Source organism: Vicugna pacos, chromosome 23 (assembly GCF_048564905.1).
Source record: "Vicugna pacos chromosome 23, VicPac4, whole genome shotgun sequence".
NCBI lineage: Eukaryota > Metazoa > Chordata > Mammalia > Artiodactyla > Camelidae > Vicugna > Vicugna pacos.
The window spans coordinates 7,417,527-7,440,075 of record NC_133009.1 but is presented as its reverse complement, the minus strand read 5'-3'; the positions used below and the strand labels follow the sequence as shown (position 1 = coordinate 7,440,075).

The following is a 22,549-nucleotide window of genomic DNA, read 5'->3' as shown; positions in this document are numbered from 1 at the left end:
ACGGGAAAATTGAGGGGCTTGTCCAGACTCACACTGCTAGTTAGGAGGAACACGGGCCACAACCCGTACATTCTCCCTCTCAGCCCAGAACTTTTTCTATCACACCGTGCTTTGTTGGGCCAGTTACCAAAACCGGCCTGGAAGCCAGGGGCCCTCCCTATCTTTCCTGACCACAGGCTGCTCGAGGCGCGGACACTGGCCTCTCAGAAGTGGGTTTCTTCCCCCGGGGCTCGTTTGTTGCAGCATCAGAGTCCCCCACCCAAAACTCCTTATCAGGAACCAGGATGGGCTCTTAATCTGCAGCTCTCAGGGCCTCATCTACACTCGCTGGGGTGGTATTTATCATCCAGAAACAGCTGACTGAGTCCAGGTCTCCCAGGCTGGCACTGTTTACCAAGTGGGGGAAACCGAGAGCGGGATGAACCAAACATGCTTGGTATCTGAACACAGAAGAGTCACCAACTGCAGCTCCTCAAGCATTTCCTGTCCACAGCCCTCACTGGCCCTGGGGGACTCGCCACCTCTTCTGACATTGGTCAGATCTAAAGTAAACCCCACACCGCTTGATCACAGAACCCTCTTATGTAAATTGAGGGACCACTGATCTGCCTAGAGTCAACAGCAACGCCAAGATCAATCCGCCATTCTGTGGTTTCCCCGGCTTGGAAACAGGGGTGAGCGATCATGCCCTCTTAGCCTCCAAACAACCCTCCCTGAATCTCAGGCCTTCCGCTGAACAATGAAATCACTTTCATGAATGGGGCCTGTTAGGAAACTAGAAGATGGATGCTGACTTGATACTGCATAAGAGGAGAGCACACCAGGATGGGCAAGAATTCGCCCTAACCCTGTCCTCACACCCAAAAGGGGGGAGGGGGGTCCTTACAAATAAGTACCTAGGACGTTTGTGTTAGAAGCTAGAAATGAAAGTGGAACCATTCCTTTATAGAACTCCTTGCCAAAAAGTGTGTCCCTAACCAATTCTATTCATACAGATGAGCTGGCTTCCCCATCCCCATCTCCTGGCTCAGCTACCCTCCCAGGGTGCCACACGCAGCTTCCCAGGCCTACCCCCCATCCAGGACAGCTAGGTCAAACCGCATGTTTGTTGATGAGGGTCATGGAGGTATGAAATGAAGTGTGTGTGTTGGGTGGTGGGCATTGTTCATGAGTCAGTATGTTTGAAATTCACAGCCCACTTATGGCCAAGAAAATAAAGCTAGCCCAGGTCAAAATGTACCTGTGACCTCAGTGGGAACTGGGGAGTTAGCAAGTGAAGTGGGGGCAGGGAGGCCTGTGTCAGAATCTCAGGGATCAAACCCGAGAGTCAGAGATGATGAAGTTTGTTCTTGCTTCCTTGCATAGATCCTATCCATACAGCCAGAGAGTCATAAATGGGCTACAAACCTTTGCTCTTGGTGTTTGCCGTCAGAATTAGCAGCTCTTTAGACAACTGGTAACACTGGCCTTCAGTCACATGTTCAGCTCCAGTGCCCGCAGCCTAAGGCCCAAATTCTCTTATCTAATAGGAAGAGTGGGTGCCAAATGGGAGCCCCACAGATGACAAGAAAACCTGGACCAGAAATTTCAAACGATTCTACCCAACGTGGAAAGGGGTTCGGTGCCCCCTGTTCACCATCCCAGTTTGTGAGATAGGCTGTGTGTCTTAATCATTAAGACAATAAAATTTTTTTAGTGCCTAGAACCTACTGACAATAACTGCTTGCTGAATGAATGAATGAATGAATGAATGAATGAATGAATGAATAAGAGCAACTAAGGCTGAGCAAGAACAGGATGCAGATGAGCCCTGGCTAGACTATGGGATGCTCAGACTAATGGAGCCCTGGCCCACCCAGTATTTTCACAGGGAGGTTAGAATATGCATTGAAGGAGGGAAGTAAGGAGCTATTTCCCTGGAAAGAGGAGATGCTTGGAAATGTCCCCACTTCTCACCTGGATTTTTCTTTCCTATCAGCCATATGCTACTGATCTTCTGAACGCAAATGAAGAGAAATACTGAGACACAAAGGATTTGAATCTGAGGGAAATGCAAATTAGAGACGTGGGAATTTTACCTTCCCTACACCACACGACTTCACCTGCTACGTTTTTATTAAAGTAACAAAAAAAGGTGTACATTTGTCCATAAAGCTGTACATTCTTCCATATAAAAACACTATTATACAATTAGTAACCTTTGTCTTTGCAGTCAGACTAGCTTACAAATGTACTATTATTTATTTTTACTTAGTAGGAGAGACAGGCCTGCTCAACAGTCCAGCTCTGAGTGGTTTGCTGTTTTTAAAGTGAACGTCAAAGAGAGAAAAGATTCAGCATTGAGACCATGAGGCTGCTGATAAAAAGGCAGAGACCTGTTTGCAGACAAGATGCAACAACACGATCTGCAGAGATTCACAGCTTTGTTTCAACCCACAAGCCAGAAAATGAGCTCTTGGGTCCACGGGGCTGAAATGAACATTAAAGCAATGAAGACTGGAAACAGGGTCTGGGGAGGTAGCTCGCCATCTGGAGAGTCGAAGAGGCAGAACTGGCAGGGATGGGTAGGGAGCGTGTTGGGTAAATAGCACCTTTGAGTCAGAATTGAGTTCTTAGGAAGTCCGGGAGAGGAGACTGGCAGTGGGGAGGAAGGCTGCTCACTATGGGGCAACAGCAGCAGGGTAGCCAGGTTGACCAGATGTTCCTGCTACGTCCTTCTGAAGGGGATCCATGTTTGGGAAAGCTCAAGGCCTTATGAGGACCCCCCTAACTAATGTCACGGAGAAACTGAAGGAAGGGGATTTCTTCCCTGTGTAGATTTCTATTTTTCTCCAGCCCAGAACAGCACATATTGCACAAGTCTACAGACAAATTTGGATTGTACTGAGGGAGACAGCAACCTCTCCCAGCAGGTGCTCTGAGCACCAGGGAGGAAAGAAAACAATGCCCAAAGTTCGGCTTTTAGTGTCAGCCCTACAAGAACACCAAGCAGTCCTGCAGAACGTGGGGCGTTCTGCTACTCAGCCAAGACGTATCTGCAAGGCTGAGCAGCCAGCCACAGACCCAAGGGCAGAGCGAGAGATGGTTCCCTAAGCCCACCAGGGGCACCAGGAGGCTGTGAGAGCCAGTCCCCCTGCAGACCCTCCTGGGAGCCCGGAGGCCATATTGCACAGTGACGGAGAACTCTTGTCCTAGAAAAGAGGGTCGCTCCACGACTCAGCCAGAAGGGGGACAGGAGCAGGGACGGTTAAAGAGGAGTGTTGTGCTTTTAAAAAGAAGGCAGTAATCATGGACCTGGAGTTCCCTGTAGTTTTTTGAGCCACCTCTCGAAGGGATAATGGCAGCAGCATATTAGGACTTTTGTGTGGTTCCAAAAAGAAGGGTTTTTAGGCAAAAAACATCCCCATGGATACTCTTTTGGATCCCAAAATTCCATTGCAAATCCCTACCCCCCAAGTTACTCACCACACATACTCACACAGAAAGCAGCACATAGCAAGACAAAAGTTTTGTGCAGAGTACCCTTCTGTCCCAGCTCCAATAACCTCCTCCCACCCCTGCTCACCCTGACCCCCACAAAACACAAAGCTTTAGATTCCTGGTGGGAAGCAGTGCCTACAGGCCCCTGAGAATAGAGTTAGGAACAAGTCACAATTTCAGGAAAAGCTGCTCAGGACAGAAGGAATCAGGAGAGGCCTTTTCACTCTCTGCTTAGAATCTTACCAGAAAAATAAAAAAGATTAGGCAACATAGTATGATTTCAGTCCAGGCTTGAATGCCCCTGAGGGGCCAGGGCTGCAGGTGTCCCAGTGGGGAGAGTGGAAGGTTTGAACTCAGCATCTCTTTGCTCACAGGACAGATCCTGACCACTCTCATTCACAGCTGCTAACCTTGCCTGCTCCCTCTCACATCCTCCTGGGGTGCTGGCCAAGCTTCTCCCATCTCTCCTTGGCCAGGCCCACCCCCTGACCACTCCCCCAAATCTCACAGTCACTGGCTCCCAGACTCAAGCGCACAACAATTCTCTCTGAAGGCACCTGGGGAGGCCACTTCCAAGCAGCTCCCTTGAAGGATTTTTTCTTAAAAAAAAAATCTTTTGGTTTTTTTTCCCTCCCCTTTTCTTAAAAAAAAAAAAAAATATATATATATATATAAATAGCTCTTCATTTAAAATACAGTTCCCCAGGTTGAGGTATGCAGTGGCCTGTTGTCATGGCAGAGTGAGTACAGTAGAGTGCCAGGTGGGGCGGCAGGGGTCTAACTGGAGACCGCCATGACGTAGTTCTTCGAGGGGCTGCTCCCGCCCAGCAGCATCTGGTTCTTGCAGGTGAGGAGCCCGTAGGAGGCAGCCAGCGGGGCCTCCTCGTACAGGACGCAGATGGAGCCATCCTCCCCGATGCGGTAGGACACCTCGTAGGGGTCCACCCACAGGGTCAGCTCGCTGGGCAGCAGCTGGCGCAGCTGGGGCTGGCTGAGCCCGATCCGCGCGGCCACCTTGCTGATGATGGGGTCCATCTTCTGGTTGATCCGGATGCAGCGGTAGCCAGAGCCCTTGCATGGCTTTTCAGGAAACCAGTGGTGTTTGTAGTGCTCTGTGGAGACAGGACAAGGGGAGTATACCCTGGTTAGAAGAACAGCTGGGACGTGGAGGCAACCACAAGGGGGATGGGGAAAAGAGAGAGAAAGAGAGGAAGGGACCCAGTGACTTTAAGCGTGAGCAATAAGGTTTCCCATGAATCTCAGGACCTTCTTGAAACTTTCCTGCCACTGCAGCAGAAAGAAAAAAGGGGGGGGAGGGGTGGACCAGAAAGATCCCTCCTTCTAGCACAGGGGTGTGTGTGTATATTGTATTTTTTTAACCAAGGTAATAAATGCTGTTTATGACATCTTTAAATTTACATAGTGATCCAACATATCAATACCATGTGAACTCAAAAAGCCAAATGCATTTATAGTAGTATTATTGGTCACCAGAATGAAGGGGAAGGGCTGTGGGCAATCCCTTATAGCCAGCATATTGCTTTTAGCATATCTCTTGTCTAAGGAGGAGGGGTGCGACTGGGGCTGGCATGTCCAGGGAGGGCCTCTGGAGACCTGTGAGCTGAAGTTTCAAGGCCAAGGAGGCTGCCATCACTGTCAGACCCACAGCAAGTCATCCTGTCTCCCACTCTGTGCCTCAGTGGCTCCCTCTGCCTCCTCGAAAAAATCAGAGACCTGTAGCAGTGGCTCAGGGAGGCAAAAATGGGATGTTTTGATGAAACATAGGTTGTTCCTCAGAAGGCAGGATATGTGTGGGCACGTTCAGGGACGGCTATCATTGCCCAAGACCGTCGGCCAACCAGCTAGAAGCAACCGGGAGATAGGTCTCCCCCTAGCCCGAGGCTGTTTATCTCATCAGCCTCCCCGGTCTCAGGCCGCACCGCCCCCGGCCCCAACACGCACGCCCATAGAGAGTAGTTACTACATACAAGGCTCTCTCGGAGCCATAATAGGTGGCAGATGGCTAAGGGGGGGCCAGAGAATACAAAGGGGGCCCGGATTCCAACTTCGAGCGAGTCAGAAACAGGCCCAGGCACAGCGCAGCCCCGGAGGCCTGAACCACTGCTGGGCTCCGAGCTGTTGAGACGGTTCAGTTGCGCCTTCTTGTTCCACAAGGGCCCCATCGGCGGATCGGGCTTTGTCGCCTTCAGGGTCCTTCGCGGACATCAGGGTCCAGCGAGGGAGAAAAGCCCGCACTCAGACGCGCAACTACCCCTATTCGGGGGCGTAAGGCGGGTACTCGGGATCGCACTCAGGACTAGGGTCTGCGCCTGCGACAGTGTGGAGGGACGCGCCCTGCCAGCACCACCACGGATCGCGACCCGAGAGCAGGGCTGGGGAGGCGAGACATGACCCAAGGGAATGGAGCGGGGGCGGGGTAGACAGCGGGTTGTCCCAGGAGCTGGAGGGTACCGAGTCCCGGAGGTGCTCGAGTGGGGAACCCTGACCTAGGTGGAGAGGAAAGACGCCGAGCCCCGCTGGCAGGGTTCCACTGGCCCCAGGACCCTCCGCACGGGCTCACCTGTCAGTGCCTCCTGGAGAGCCCCGCTGAAAACCTTAAGCCGCTGCTCGCTCACGCAGCCCCGGGTCCTCAGGAGGCTGGAGAGGAAACCCACAGCGGCAGCAATCTCCGGGAGCATGTCCGTTCTCTTCCCGGTCCAGCGGGCCTGGCTCATGTCGTGAGCGGCTCAGGGAGCGGTGGTGGCGAAAGGGATAAGTGAGCGGCTTCCGGTAGGACGTGCAGGTCCGCAAGCAACCACTCGCTGGGCCGCGGTTCGGGCTCTGCCCGGACTTTACCCGAGACTCGCCTTTCATACTGTTCCGAGAGGCGGGGGAGCCAGCGGCGGAGCCCATTGGCCGCCGTCAGCGGATGGGGGCGGAGCCCGGCGCCCGCCCCGCCCGGCCCCGCGTCCCGGCTCCGCCCCCACCCCACCCCAGCTGCCTCCTCAGCGCTGAGGTCATCGCCTGCTGACGTCAGTGCTGGGAACCCGAGCCGGGTTTGCGAGCCCAGGGAGGCGGGAGGAGAAGGGGGAGCCAGGAAGGGACCCAAGGCTGTCTGCAAAGGAGAGCGGCGCTGCAGGCTGGGAATGCCCCGACTTCTTCTCTCCGCCCATCCTCCAGACGGGTGAAAGGCCACCTCCTCCAAGAAGCCTTCACAGACAGCCCCTCTCCCAGGCGGTCTCCTTTTCTCCACATTTTCAGCCACATACAGTCAGAACCACTCACCCAGACGCTTTCTCACCATTTTACCCCGTTGTCGTGTTTCTTAACTAGTCGGCATGGGCTCCTTTTGGCCCTCTGGAAATGGGGACTAAATCTATTTACTTCCACAGCAATACCAACTTCCCCAACAGGTTCCACTCTTCTCCCACAGCAGTGCTCTTTCTTTTGCCTAGAAACACCCGAGTCTCACCTAGTATTGGGTGGGTCGGGGTGGAGGAGATGTTGCATGAATTTTCCGTCTCCCTCTTCTACACCCGGGACCCTGCTCAGGACCTGGCACCATCACAGGCACGCCTAGAGCTCTGCTGAGTGGGGATAACCAGTAACTCAGGGTCCAGCATACATAGGTGACCCCTATATATATGTTACATGAGTCAAACCCAGTAATCTCTGTAAATTCTTACCCTGAACTCTGGCCCCCACTGAACACCTTTTTCTGGCAGTCTCCCCTCCTTTTCCTTGACCCCAGGCTTTTCTGCCTCCTTCGCTGGCTGTGTCTGCCCTGGATCCCTCCCCGTCCCCTTTCCTTCACTATGTCCACTCACTCCCCTTCCCTTTTCTCTCCACTTTTCTTTCCTCAGATCCTGTCCGTGTTGTCCATTGTGGTGTTTACTTTTTTACAGTTGACTTTCCTGTCTACAGTCTGCCCACGTGTCTCTCATCCTGCCCCTCCTACCACTGGCCCTGTCTCTCCTCCTGGATGTGCAGCCACCACCTCAATGGCAGTCTAAGCCCACTGTCTTCTCTACGGCCAGGTCCCTTCCTGATCTCCATTTCTGTCAGAGATGCCATCATTTCCCTCATCACTCCACCCAGAAAACTCAGACTCGCTTTTGGCTTCACCTTGTACTTTGCTCCTCAGATCCAAGCACAAGACCTGTTGCTTCTTCATAACTAAATGATTGTCGTGGACTCTGTCAAACCCCATCCCCAAATCACCTTTCCCACTGTTAGTAGACTTCCCTTCCTATAGTTCTGCATTCACTTGCTCTTCTTCCACTCAGATCATTCTGAGACACCCTCCATTTGTCCACTGCATTAAGCCTAGACTCCTTCACTTAACAGTTAAGAACTTTCATAATTTGGCCCTACCTACCTTTTTAGGTTTCTGCCACTTTGTGCTCCAAGGTCACTCTCCTCACTGTTCTCTAAGCATCAGAGCAGAGCCCTAAGCATTTTGCCCATGATCCCTATCCCTGCCCTGTTACATGGTCCCCATTCCACGTATGCCTGAATGTGCCTGGTCCAGCTGCACCGTACCTCATATCATTATCTCCTGGATACCTCACTGCCTCCTTCCCATCTTTCCCAATTCCTCACACTCCTGAAGGCACAGCTTAAGCTTGGTCCTCCACCTTGAACACCTGTGCTAACCACTCTCTCACTACAGAATTAATGCTATCTATACCATTCACCCGACATTTATAATCTGTTGTTTGGTATTGTTAGTGACCTTTTTAGGAGTTGACATCTTGTCTCAACAACAGTTTACATGCTGCTTGAAAACAGGTTACTATACTTTTATGTCCTCCATTTCCAGGGCTGTTCAGATTTCAAATATTCTGCTCCATTGCTTCATATTGCTCACCAAAATGCCCTGGAATTCTAGTATTTTGGCACTGAACATGTCTCTTAGGTGGCTACTTCACTGGCTCCTCTCCAAAGTTGGATCAGGCCAGATAAGACTCTTACCTCTGCTCATTGAGTGGGAACCAGTGTATTATAGGAAACAAGGTTGGGACTGTAAACAAGATAACCTTTAGTACATTGAACAAAGAGATCAGGTGTCAGCAAGACCAGAACGGACCAAGGTCAACTGCCAGGGAGGTCAGGAAACTGGTCAGGAAACCTAAATCTTAAAATACTTAACATCTTCCTGGGTTTGGTGTTCCCAGCTTTGCTTTAGTCCATAATTGATGAAAAAAGTCTGGTGACAGACCATCACCTGTTTTTGCCTTGGGAAACAGAACTCTGTCTTTATGTAGGTTTTTGTATCACTCACCAACCAGGTCACACAGCTAGTTCTCAATAGAGCCATAACTGGCACTGGATCTGCTGACGTCTAATGTCTTCATTAGACCATGGAGTCCCTGTGCTATTGTTACAATAGCCCCTGATCGTGCCTGGTCCCACAGAGATGTTGACCTACATGATGATGCAATGAACTGGGAGGAAACAGTCTACATTCTGGGGACAGGAGCAAGGAGGTCTTATCCCCCCCACTCCCCTGTTACCCGGGGAGTGTCTTAATTTCATTATTGGTGATTAGTTCCTGAGCTTAGTACAGGGCACTGATAATCAATGAGAACCAGAAAGCACTTAAATCACTCTGTTTTCGGGGGGGTTAATTAGGTTTATTTACTGAAATGGAGGTACTGGGGATTGAACCCAGGACCTCATGCATGCTAAGCACACGTCCTGTTGCTGAGCTATCCCCTCCCCCTCAACCACTTTGTCATCCTCTTTTCTTTCTACATACAAGCCTAGGGAGAGGAAGTTTAATTTACCCAACATTCGAAGTTTCCAAGTCACTCTACGGTGTAGTTGTACCCAACTCAGGATTTCGATTCTCAATTAGTTTCTTTTAAAGCCAAATACATTTGACCTTAGAATAATCCAAATTACTTTAGAAATTTTCTGAAACTGCCATTAAACAGCTAGGATCCAGCTCCTCAGAAGCTCAAAAGTCCAGATTTCACTTCTTCTTCCCCCCTTTGCATGCTGCCTGCTGCCTCCCTTTCCTTGGCATAGCCAAGGTGTAGTTTGAGCATCAGGGTAGGAACAGTGAGTACCTCTCTCCCTCTTCTCTTCTTCCTCCTGACTTATCTCTACCCCTCCCCCACCCAAGGGCCTTGAGTTGAATTTTGAACATTAAATGCCCTCACACACTGTGCTGGCCTGTGACTCCACCTACTGCCAAGTGGGCAGGTAGGGGAGGGGTGGAGGTGGATGCCAGTTTATGCCCCAACTGGACCAGAAACTTCTTCTGTGCCCTGTGACCCCACCCAATGGCTCCTCTGGTCCTGCATGCCCACCTCACCCACTTGCATAGCCTACCTGTGTGGGCCCACTAGAGTGACCCACAGCATCCCTGACTGCCCTCCTCAGACCAAATCCCCACGCAGAACCCATACAGAATCCCCAGTCAGGTTCCAGCCCTGGCCCGGTCTGTGGGGTCATCACACCCGCCTTGTTCTCCATTCCCCAGCCAGGAGCAGCCAGATCACGTATGTGATGTCTTTCTCAGCATCCTGTTTGCCCACAGAGCCTTGGCATGGTTGTCAAGGTTACCTCCCCGTATCGGAGCACATGTAGAAAACTGAGGTTGAGGAAATCCAACTGGCAGGCAGAGGAAGATGACAGCAGCTCACCCCTCCACTGCCCAGTACGTAGTTTCAGCAGGTCTGTGTGAGCGCCCATGTGTCTATGTGTGTGTGTGTATCCGTATTTATTCTGTTTATAGTGAGTGTACATACTTAAATGCGCACGATATTTGTGGACAGGAGGGAGTATGGATATGTGTTTGCAGGTGTTAACATGTACTTATAATAGTACATACTAAAGCACATCATGTTATGAAGTGTGAGTGTTTCGGTGAAGCATGTATTTTGGCAGGAAGAGCACATTTTAGCAGGCGCATCTGAGTGTGGCTGGAATAAATGCTAGTTTGATCTTTTCTTGTTTCAGGCCTCATTGGTGACAGCCTTGCTCTGCTGCTCAGAGCCAATCAACACCATCACCCAGTGGGGGACAGATGCCTCTTCCTTCCTAACTTTCTGATCAGAGGGGCAATGCTGCTAAATATAGTCACAATTCTTTGCAATCACCACTGGGTAATGTCCAAGACATCTTTCAGAGTTCCCTGTCATCTTCTCACAAAGTTGTATCCTTCAAGATCACCTCTAGGCCAGCTAGTCTGGGAGTTATTTTTTAGAATCAGGAACAGGAATCAAGGACAGAAAAAAGATGATGTTGTCCTTAGAACCTGCTAACGAAGACTGTAAGGAAGAAGGGGATATTAGCTTTTTTAAAAGTTTCTCAGTGGGAGAGCACATGATTAGCATGCACAAGGTCCTAGATTCCATCCCTAGTACCTCCATTAAAATAAATAAATTAAATAAAAACCTAATTACCTCCCCCACCCCACCCCGCAAAGACTGGTTAAAAAGGTTTTTTTTAAGTTTCTGACTTTAAACCCCTCCTTGTCCCCCAAAGCAAACTGAGAACACGGACAGAAATAGATAATGCAAAGATGATTAGGGTTAAGTGGAAAACTACCCATCTGGACTAAAGGAAGGCTTGGTTAAAATATAAATATGGAAATGGGTTTTTAATCCCCAGGTCACAGCAATTTCCAAGTCCCTAAGGACCATTTCTGAGAACAAACAGAGGGCTGGAGAAGACTCAGAAAACTGTATAGTCACCCATTCCTTAGAGGGAGCACAGGGGATTTTTAGGACGATGAAATTATTCTGTTTGATACCATAGTGGTGACTACACGTCATTATGCATTTGTCAAAACCCATAGAATGTACAACATAAAGAGTGAGCCCTAATGTGAACTATGGACCTCGGCTGATAATAATGTGCTCATGTTGGTTCATCAATTGTACCAAATATGCCACACTGATGAGGGAAGTTGAAGGTAGGGGAGTATGTGTGTGTGGGAGAGGAGGGCTATGTGCGAACTCTGTATTTTTGCTGTCAACCTGAAACTGCTCTAAAAGAATAAAGTCTATTAAAAAGAAAAAGTCACCCATTCCTCTATTCGGTCTGAAGATAGAGGCAAAAAAAAAAAAGATTCCACTGTACAAAAAGCACTTAAATTAGGCAGCAGAAGAACTTCCTGATAGGAAAGTGAGCCACCGGGATGTGCTGAGCAAGATGCCTGCTCCAGCCGGGACCCAGACACTCCGAGGTACCAGGCATCTGCACAGCAAGGGATGAGAGCAGCCACAGAGGGTGGTGGGGTGAAGGCTGCAGGCCCCAAGCGGCCTCTCACCTGCAAAGTATCAGAACCACGCGATTTCCAGGTGATGAGCAGAAATACCTGTGGCAGATGCAGGCTCCACCTGCTGCCACCGACCGGAGAGCCCGCCAGACATCAGGTGGCTGAAGGAACCTGGGCCTCTCCAAGCCTTACTGAGCACAGCACCTGTGGGTCCATCCTTTGGTACCTCATGGCGCCTGGCTTTTTGTTCCTCATAAAGTACATGCTTGATAAAATGATCACATGAATGATAAAAAGGAGGGTATGAGACTAAAGTACTTACCTATTGGATTTGCACGTTTCCTCTTCCCATACAGTTATACTGGCCAAGCAGAGGTCACACATCCATCTGAGTATTTCTCCAACCAACTCTTTTTTGGAAAGCCTTAGTAAGCCAGACACCACAGACCTTCCATCTGGAGTCAGAAGTGATGTAGGAGATCCTACTATTTAATAATCCAAAGTGTCCAACTTCCTATTTTAACATACCCACAGGCAAACTTGGGAGCCAAGAGGGTCATAGTTGTCCAAAGTAGACAGTGTCTGGATTTCTTCCCAGTTTACTCAACTCTCTCCTGAATATCGTCTGTGTAGCTCAGAAGTCACAAGCTGGAAGCCTGTGAGGCAGAGCTGACTCAGTCCCAGGTACATACTGTTCGGTCTGTGTATCGTGTGTTGTATACCGTTCAAGCGTTTAAGAAATTATTTGTCTGGCAGGGGAGGGTATAGCTCAGTGGTAGAGTGCGTGCTTACCACGCACGAGGTCCTGGGTTCAATCCCCAGCACCTCTATTAAATTAAATAAATAAATAAATAAATAAACAAACAAATAAACCTAATTAACCCCCACCCCCCTCCAAAATTAGTTGTCAACATTTAACTATTAGGAAGTGTCATATCAAAAAAAAAACCCTAGAATTATTATTTCTCTTTAAAAATCAGAACATCTGTGTAAATTACCTATACTCGAATTAAAAAAAAAAACAACTCAGGTTTAACCACTTCTTTGGGACTTCATTTCCTGATGAAGGCTCCTGCATCACATAAAACTTATATTAAATTTTAAAAATTTAAAAACTGGAATATCCGTTACCACTGGTTCCACATTCCTATTTGGCAATGGCTGACCTAAGACAGGGAGGAGTGTGTCCTTCAATTCAACATAGTTCCCGCCAACTCTGTAGCGTGTCCCTGTGGAGACCAAATGATGCTTCTCATACCATGGCTGAATGCTGGGATATTATTATTATTATTATCATCATCATCATCATCATCATCCATCTTTGCATTACCTGCCTTGGCCCTGGAGGTATCTGAATTAGCATCTCCTGTAGAGTAAATCTCAAACCATCATCTCTAACCCTAACTTTCCTGCTGAGCTCCCAACTAACTACTTTTTTTCAACTGAGAACTGGATATTTTTGAAATATTTTTTTCTCATATTTTAATCTCAACGTGTAACCAATCAAGATACTTTTCTCCCTTAGTCCCTGTTTCTTTTTTTTTTCATTTATTTTATTTTTTGTTGGGGAGGTAGTTAGGTTTATTTACTTATTTATTTTTGGAGGAGGTACTGGGGACTGAACCCAGGATCTTGTGTGTGCTAAGCATGCGCTCTACCACTTGAGCTACACCCTCCCCCCTATTTGGGGGGGGGTAGGTTTACTTACTGAGGATTGAACCCAGGACCTCGTGCACTCTACCGCTTGAGCTATAGCCTCCCCCCTACTTCTGATTTCGTTTTCTCTCAAAATAGCCTGGCCACTCTTTTCCTGGTCGCCAGGCAGATAGCTTTAACCCTATCCCTGCTGATCAGCTGCCAAGGCTGAAACAGTCCACATCTGCAATATCTTTCCTGTTTTCGCCTCTTGCCATGGGCACTGCCCTCCCTCCCCGGGTCCTTCTGTCCTGTCTACATTATAGCCACAGCCTACTGGTTACTCTGCCCTCCAGTCGCTCCTCACTTCAAACCATGCTGAAGACTGCTGACTACAGCAATCTTTGAACAATATCCTAATTGTGACACTTTGCAGCTTTAAAAAAAACTTCAAGGGCTGCCCATCGCCTACAGCAGTCATTAAAAAATCTCTTATCCAGCATTCCAATATCTACACCCTGGCCCTTCTTAGGCCAGTAACTCAAATCACCTGGAGAGTTTCAAAAATTCAGATTAAGCAGCTTCTCCCCAAGATCCTGATCCAGCAGGCTGAGGCAGGGTGGCAGAGGCATCTATATTTGTAATGAGAACCAGGCCACTCTGATGTAGTGGTTCATGGACCCCCTCACCACATCCTGTCTCAGAGGCACTCAGAGCACTAAATGCGCCTGACACACCTGCCCAGACACCATGCGAGCTGCACGGAACCCCTAGAGTCCCCTACAGTGTTCCCCCACTTGGCATCCCCAGCCCTCCCCTGCCGTAGCGCCTGGCTCATAACTGTTGGCTGAACTGAGTTACTGGGGAGCAGGCCCAGGCAAAGGGTGGGACTACCGAAGCCTTCATCCCAGCCAGCACTCTGAAGGAAGCCCCTGCCATCTCAGAGAGACCTTTGCTAACCAGAGACCTCATTTAGAAGAGCAGACAGCAGTCCCTCCTAGCAGGAGGCTTCTCGCACCTCGAGACACGAGACACATACAGACAGACGGGGCTTTGTTGACCAACCCGGATGCTGATCCTGAATCTACCACCTACTATTTTATGATAAGGCAAACCTTTAACCTCTCTTATCTTCAATTTTTGCACCTTTATAGTGAGGCCAATAAGGTCTTCAGAGGTACGGGGTAGATGAGAAGCAGTATATGCACAGTGCTTAGCGCAGCACCTAGATAGCGCAGATCTCAGCAAAACGCAGCCTGGCCAGAAAGGTAAAGAACAATGCCATGTGGCATCATCTGTATGTAGAATCTAAAACACAGACAAAAGTAAACTTATTTACAAAACAGAAACAGATTCACAGACATGTATAACAAATTCACGGTTACCAGGGGGGAAATAGGGTGGGAAGGGATAAATTGGGAGTTTGAGATTTGCAGATACTGACTACTGTATCTAAAATAAACAAGTTTCCACTGTAGAGCACAGGGAACTGTATTCAATATCTTGTAATAACCTATAATGAAAGAGAATATGAAAAGGAATATATGAATGTATATGTATGACTGAGACATTATGCTGTACACCAGAAATTGACACAGCATCTTAATCTGACTACACTTCAATAAATAAAAATAAAATTAAAAATAAATAAGTAAATAAAACACAGCTTGGTAAGGAGGGTATAGCTGAGTGGTAGAGTGTGTGCTTAGCATGCACGAGGTCCTGGGTTCAATCCCCAGTACCTCCAGTAAGTAAATAAATAAACCTAATTTAGAAAAATTTTTTGATTTAAAAAGAAAAGCAAAAGCATAGCTTGGTAGTGTCGATTGTCAGAAGCAGGATTTTCAGACATTATCGACATGAAATTTTCCATTTTGCAGATGAAGAAAAAGAGGCCAGGAGATGGGAAAAGATGTCCAAAGCCACACAGCTGCTTAGTGGCAGGATTAGGACTAGAACCTCCACCTCCTGCCCAGTCTCGTGCTCTTTCCATTCTTCCATAGCCCACCTTGGGACACATGCTTCATTCATTCATTCATTCCAGTTCAGTTAAGGTCAGGAAGTACAGAAAATGCTTGGATGAGCTAAGGATATGAGGGACTTTGCTGGCCACAAGAGGGTATGGAAGGGAAGCGGGGGGAGTCAGATTAGTGGGGAGCACTTAACCAGAGGTGTGAGTGTTTGCTCTTCTGACAGTGAGCGGTGTAAGAAGAAGGACTGAGAATTTAGTCCTGGCTGGGCCTTGGGAGAAAACTGAACTCAGGGTCTGAGGGGAAAGAGGCTCAACCCTGGAGACAGGGGACCCAGGGTGTTGGGCAGGGCAGGGAGCTGCCACTTGGGCCCTCAGGGGCCAGCCAGGAGACTGCAGGATGACCCCTGCGACCTGGGAGGGTGGAGGCCTCCAGGTCCCTGGACTTGAGCTCTAAGCCACTTCTTCATCCCCATCACGTTATCCTGGGCCCTACTGGCCCACACAGACTCATTCTCCTTCTCCCGAGAGGGAGAGCCGGAAAGAGTTATGAATTCCTCAGACTTGTGACTGAGGCTAACAGGATGCCAGGTCCCATCTAGCGGGAGGATCTGCTTCCCCAAAGACAGCTATTCCCTCCAGAGTCGCTCCTGTGCCCTATGACACCCCTAGTGTCCACGAGCAGAGGAATGCTCTGGTTCCCTTCCCTCCTTTGCCAGCCTGGGCCTGTGGCAGGGGCAGAGCAAAGGAAGGCAGGATGGCTGAGGGTCTAGGAGTGAGACAGTGAATAAGGAATGAGGTAGGAGCTGGGGGAGGGGAGAGATGTGGACAGATGGCCAGACCAGTGTTTGGCTGGAAAGGTCCCCAGTGATGTGTTTTGGCTTCTGTGACTCCCTAGGTGCATCATAGGAGCAAAAGGATGGAAAGTATCTGTTAAAAGTCTATTATCCCGGAGGTCCCCCAAGAATGTGACCTCCCACACCTTCACCCTCTGGGCCTTCTCCATTGGTACAAGAAGGTGTGACTGAAAGTGCCGGAAACTCAACAGGGGAACACATGGACTTGGGGACAGCAGCAGATCTGAAGCTGAATTTATTGCCTCTTTCCCAAACTTAGAAGACAGACACGTTGTAAACGCTCCTCATCCTCACTCCCGGGGGCCCGGGATAAACCCCCTTCATCTCCAGACGGAAAACAAGACGAGAGGCCCTGAGACTGCTGGAGCTCCCCCAGGTGTCTTGGCAGAGCCATAATGGGGCTGGGCCTCCTGGGACTGAGTGTCTGGGGCAGGCAGGAAGCTGGCATCACAGCTGCCATAGCCAGAACCCACCCCCACCCCCACCCCAGGTGGGGGCTAGGCGTGGAGAAGGACAGACTCAAGAAAGAGGGACACGAGGAAGAAGCTAAAAAAGAGGAACTGCGGCTTCCCACCTCTGGCCTCCTGGCTTTGGGCCCCAGGTGTTTCTCAACTGCACCATGGCTGAGAGCCAGGGGAGGCCGAGCATTTGATCCATCTGGTTCAGAGGAGGGAGCCTGGTGCCTGGATTAGGAGTCACCTCCCTGAGCCTCGGTTGGCTTATCTGTAACAAGAGAGTGTGGGCCAGGAGAACCACCCTGCCTCTTCCTTAATCTGTGTGAATCCTTGTGTTGTAATATTGGAGCTGAGGACTCTGAAGTAATTCTCAGGTGCATTTAGCATCCTCCTCAGCTGGACTTTAATGAGAGCCCATAATGACAACGAAGCAGTTAGGTCAGGATAGTGGCTGGGAAAATAACTATCAACTTTCATTCTGTTTCCTTCTCTGCTCAGCTCAGGGCTTCCTTCCCTCCTTCTTGGCTCAGGAAACTCCCTGAGGGGTTGAGGAGTTGAGGTCTGGGGTTGAGACCTACTGAATCAAAAAGTCAAGTCGCCCCAGCTGTTTTCAGCTGCTTTTCTCTAGCATTAGAGATGTGTGGAAGCCAGGAGGGTCCCCTGGCGAAAGCTCCTGAGGTGAGTGCAGAGAGGAATACTATGAGATAGATCCAAGAGGGCTCTGAGAAGGCTGAGCTCCCAAATTCCAGCAGAATGAATGATGGGAGTGGGAACGGGTAAGCTCCTAGAAAGATAACAATCCTGTCTCCCAGGGTTTGAATTCCAAGAAGAATCTACTGTAAGTAAGCATCTTTAGTTAAAAAACAACATGTAAGTCCAGGAAGACCACCAACCACCCACCCCCAGCTTGGCCTGGCTTAGGAGGAGGGACTCTGCCTAAGAACTTAAACACAGGGCAGCTTTGCACCCATCTCACTGAATTCATAGAGAGGCACAGAACTGTGGGGAGGGGCTAAAAAGAGCCGAATTACTCTACAAAAGAAAACAGGAAGAATCTGCAAGGAAAAGGGCTGAAATTCACAGTTCACACGGTAAGAGCACTCATGGATCAGCAAGAGGATTCCTAAACTGATTTGACTGAAGGAAAAGAGGAGCTCAAGCCAGAGGCCATGGTGCCACGGAAGGCTTCCCCCACTCCATCCCCACTCCCAGAGGAAGCTGGAATGTCTTGAGGAGGGGCACTCGGTTTCCCATAGATTTTTTTTTAATTGAAGCATAGTCAGTTTACAATGTTGTGTCAATTTCTGGTGTACAGCACAGTGCTTCAGTCATACACAAATATACAGATACTTGTTTTCATATTCTTTTTCACCGTAACTACTACAAGATATCGAACATAGTTCCCTGTGCTACATAGTATAAACCTGTTTATCTTTTATATATACCAGTCAGTATCTGCAAATCTTGAACTCCTAATTTATCGCTTCCCACCCCCTTCCCCCCAGTAACCGTAAGTTTGTTTTCAATGTCTGTGAGTCTGTTTCTGTTTTGTAAATAAGTTCATTTGTCTTTTTTTTTTTAATTTAGATTCTACCATATAAGTGATATCATATAGTATTTTTCTTTCTCTTTCTGGCTTCACTTAGAATGACATTCTCCATGTTGCTGCAAATGGCATTATTTTATTATTTTTTATGGCTGTCCCACAGATCTTAGGACAAAGTTTTGAACCAATTTTAGGACCTAAGGAGCAGCTGATCTCAGCTGACACAGTTTACCCATTGGGAGCACGGCCTTAGGTGGCACCAAGTGCCTTTCCTTTAATGAGGACGACTATTTCCAAAAGCAGGGTACCAGGTGTCCACTGTGCAATCTACTCCTCAACAGCTCAGCACAGTTGTCCCTGGCAGGGAGAGGGTTCCGTGGGGATCACTGAGCCAGGGGGGCAGAACAAGGGGTGAGCACCGCAGAGATTCGCCTTGTCTGACCCTCCCATGCCTCACTGCCACTTATATATGGGTCATAAATCAGTCACTTGACCCCAGGATCTGAACACCTTTTGTCCTCCTTGTCTTAAAGTGATCAAAGGAAGGAGGCTTGGTGGCCATCCTCAGGGGTGGAGGGTGGGGGCTCTTCAGTCTAGTTTGGGAGAAATGGTTCTCCTGCCCTCAGGAAACTCCAAGTTCATAAGGAGGAGGGAGCACGCACAGAGTGGACACACATGCACAGCTTCCAGCAGACAGAGAAATGTGGCAGATGAGCACTGCAACACACACAGTCCGAAATTAATGAAGGGGGTTGGACTGGAGGAGCCAGCAGTCAGCTGGTGTCCGGCAGAAAGCAGCTTGTTGAGGCTGGGAGTTCTGGGCTGGATTTGGAGGCCTTATTAGCAGGGGCAGAAGACAGGCAGGTCCTTCCCTATCCAAGAAACTGCTGATGCCTCTATAAAAAATAAAATAAAAATAAACAAGAAGACAGGCAGGTCCTGTCCAGTGTGTAGTAAAGTATGAGGCATTCACACAACGGCTGCTAACTCAATGGCTTGTGGCAAGTCTGGCTTCCCTCCCCGGTTTAACTGGAAAGGTCATCTCAAGCATGTTCACCACTTGCTTACGAGCAGGGGCCTGAAACAGCCCATCACAGCCATGGGAACACAAGGGGCAGACACCAGATGACTTTGTTTACCAAGCTTAAGCTTTTTCACAGGGTCAAAGAGCATTCCCAGAGTGCTGGCTAAGGCCCCAGAGAGGGAAGTTCTGGAGGCCAAGTCAGCCTCTGGGCCTCCACTGCTCCCTTCCTCGGAAAGGGCACCTGAACAGGTTCCTCCAGGGTACAAAGTGATCACCATAGTTCTGCACAGCATTCACAGCTTACAAAGCCATTTTACAAGTGGAATAAAGCAAGAATTCTCTATACTTCCCGGGACAAGAAAACTGAGGCTTAAGGTTACCCAGCTGTCCTTTCCACTACCCTACACTGGCTTCTGCATCACAGCCTTCTGGCCTTGGACTTTAGGGATCCAGAGCATTAAGGGACCGTCTCGGGGCATCTATAAAAGGCCAAATGTCATCTGCATTTCAATGGAGCTCTGAACATTTCGAGAGAAACCCAAAGAGGGAGGATGCATGCAGATAACGTCTGGGAAGGCTGACCACCTGGGCTCTCCTGCTCTCAGGAGGAGACGGGAAAGCCGCGTCCTTTCTCCAGACTGGCTCACCTTTGCCCCGGCCTGGGCATCGTTTGGAAGCTGCGAGCCAGGCTACGGGCAGCTGGCAGCCGACAGCCTAGCCTCCCGCCCCCGCGGGCCCCTCCGGAGTTTGCGCCCATATAAGGGCAGCGCTTCCCGTCGGCGCGGGTGGTGACGCGCCGCGGGCCACGTCAGCGGCCGGGGGGAGGGGCGGCCCCGCGACACGAAAACAAGTGACGCCGGCGGAGGAGGGGGGAGGATGGGGAGAGGCTGGGGGCGGGGAGCGGGGGAGGGGGGGAGGAGGGGCGGGCGGGGGCGGAGGGGAGGGGGCGGGGGCGCCGCGGGTTAACTCCTGCCGGGCCGCCCCCGAGCCTCGTCTCGCGCAGTCGGTAGAAAAGTGGCTGCGACGCCGGGGTGGCGTGCGTGACCCCTTTGTGTCCCCGCGCGGGCGCAGGTATCTGTGTTCTGGGCGAGCTGATCTCTGGCCCTCCATGTGTCTGCGATGTGCTTTGTCTCACGGTGTCCAGGGTGTTTTTCACTCCGGAGCCGGACTAGAAACTTTGCCAGGGGATGTTGGAAGACAATCACATCTCTCCCCCGTTTTCCTGGTTAAACAAACAAACACAAAGACTCGGCACTCGGGCTTCCGGAGTCCCCCAGAAAAATCTCACCAGAGGCGCTGCAGTGAGGGCGTGGCTTCCTTTTTACCGAGCTGCCGCCCACCGCTGCCCTAGCCAAGTCAGATAAAAAGAGGTCAAACCTAGGGGCTGAGGGGGAGAAACCTAAAAAAAGGAGGGTTTCCAAGACCCTAGTGCCAGGCAGAGGCCAGAAAACCGTAAAGAGAGAGAAATCACAACAAGAGAAGCCCAGGGCTCACATTTCAACCAGGCTTCTTCATGGAGACTCCACTGCGGCAGGGGGTAGTGGAGGGTAATTGGGGTGGGGGATGGAGGGGATGGGGGGTTGCCCTCATCTCTGAGTCCAGCTGTGCTCAGGTAAAGCCTGTTGGAGGGTGCCCCCGCCCCCCCTTGGCCTGCCTTGTCTTACCTGAAATTGGGAGGGGGGGATGGGTGAGGGGAGCGATGAGTAGTCAAAGGATTTTGAGATGAAGGGAGTGGGGGTACGTGCAGAGATGGTGTGAAAGAAATAGGACATAGATGGCTAGAGTCAGAAACCCAACCGGAGGCTCACAGCTTTTGGGGTGTTGGGAGCTTGGCTGCCCTGTCGGGGGAAGTCCCCAGGGCCTCCCAAACTGTCCCTTCACACCCGCGGTGCTCATCCACCCACTCTCCCTCCCCTGCTTAAGACCCACTTCCTCTCTCTAGTTCCCCTGATGGAGAACTGGGGGATGGGGGGTGAGGGGATACTTTCTGGCTGGCTTCCCTTTTGGAGACTGTCAAGGAAATAAAAGTTTGGGAAGCGACTGAAAATCGCCCCCATGTGGTAGTTCTCCACGTGGTGAATTCTCCCTTCTCAGCCCCAGCTCCCATCCATTCCTCCTCCCCCAGCTTTCCAAGTCGCCCTCCTGTGGGTTTTCACAGCTTCTGGCGTCTTTGCTTATAGCTCTGTCCATGTCTTCTTTCCTTTAACCTCATCATTCTCCTTTTCCCCATGGACCTCTCCTCAGGGCAGGAAGTATGTCCTTTTTCATTTTGTTTCATGGCTGCAGTGCCGAGCCAGGACACGGCCCGTAGTTGGGGCTTTTGTTTACCAGCACATCCTAGTGATGACACCAGAAGAAGGTGGCCTCAACAGGATTTGGGGAAGCAGGGGTTGGGGAAGAGAGGAAGCCCAAAGGAGGGAAGAGGAGGAGCCAAGTCCTGGCACTGCTCACACTCAGGGATTCCTGCTATTCTGGTCACACAAAGCCCGGGATCACCCCGTCTCCTCAGGGCGACTTTGCGCTGACTGGTTTTATTCTAGATTCGCAGGGCTGGGAGAAACCTCTGAAGCCTCTAGCCCCTGCTGCCCCATTCCTCCCAGGAGGAGAGCGAATGTTCTGGCTAACAGGTTAGTCCTTGGTTACCAGTTCCACTTCCTCCCAGCTAGAACCCTCCTCCCATTTCCTCTTCTGCTGGTTGTGGAAACAAAGAACCGCTGTCCTCTCCTTGACTGGTTTAAGCATAAGAGCCTGGCTGTGCCTCACCCTCTCCCTTGGCGACCAAAGACCCGGGATCAGCCAGGCTTCCTTCAGGCTGGGTCCCAGCTCTTGGGCACAGGGCAGCGCCCCCCCCCCCCCACCAGGCCACCTGTAGCCCCACCTCTCTCTTTGGGGCTCTTTGCCTGACATGGAGCCACACTCATCCTGGGTGGGCGACCTGCTCCCACCTCAGCCCCTGAGTGCCCTTGGCTGCTGGCCGGCCCCCAGCCCTCATCAGGGTGGCCCCCTGCACACTCACTTTTTACCCCCAAGACTTTGCGTCAGCCGTGGGCCTTGCCCCAGGTTGGGAGGAAGCTGCCTCTGTAGAAGTCAGCGTTTCCTGCTCCGGGAGATTTTGCACGACTTCCCCTGGCAAAGGGCCACATAAGGGAAAGACCTTAAGTCAGAAGCCCTGAGTTCACTGCCACTCAGAGATCTTGCTGAGCCTCAGTTTCCTCATCAGAAATGAGGGTGGTGGAGTCTATTACAGAGTGGCCATCAGGACCCAGTGAAATGTGGTTGTAAAGGTGCGTTGTAAACCGTGTCACTGCGGGATGAGGAGGGCGAGGAGGAGGAGGAGGAGACCTTCATGC

The 22,549-nt window shown here is 50.4% G+C and overlaps 1 protein-coding gene and 1 non-coding gene across 2 annotated transcripts; one reads left to right on the top strand and one right to left on the bottom strand.

Annotated features, from left to right (window-relative positions):
* Positions 1-4,127: 4,127 nt before the first annotated feature.
* Positions 4,128-6,342, bottom strand: BTG2 (BTG anti-proliferation factor 2). Its single transcript, XM_006218489.4, has 2 exons — positions 6,062-6,342; positions 4,128-4,592 (listed from the first exon to the last, which is right to left on the bottom strand). The coding sequence occupies exons 1-2, from the start codon at positions 6,213-6,215 to the stop codon at positions 4,258-4,260; spliced, it is 489 nt and encodes a 162-aa protein (XP_006218551.1). The 5' UTR covers positions 6,216-6,342; the 3' UTR covers positions 4,128-4,257.
* Positions 6,343-12,470: 6,128 nt separating this feature from the next.
* Positions 12,471-12,543, top strand: TRNAG-ACC (transfer RNA glycine (anticodon ACC)). Its single transcript has one exon. It is a non-coding gene; the product is annotated as a tRNA-Gly (tRNA).
* The last annotated feature ends 10,006 nt before the right edge of the window (positions 12,544-22,549 follow it).

What these genes read in the sequence shown, in the direction of transcription:
- BTG2 (XM_006218489.4), bottom strand. Translation starts at nt 6,215, where the DNA reads ATGAGCCAGGCCCGCTGGACCGGGAAGAGAACGGACATGCTCCCGGAG. An exon ending in TCTCCAGGAGGCACTGACAG is followed by an intron (nt 4,593 to 6,061) that starts GTGAGCCCGTGC and finishes CTGTCTCCACAG; the next exon opens with AGCACTACAAACACCACTGG.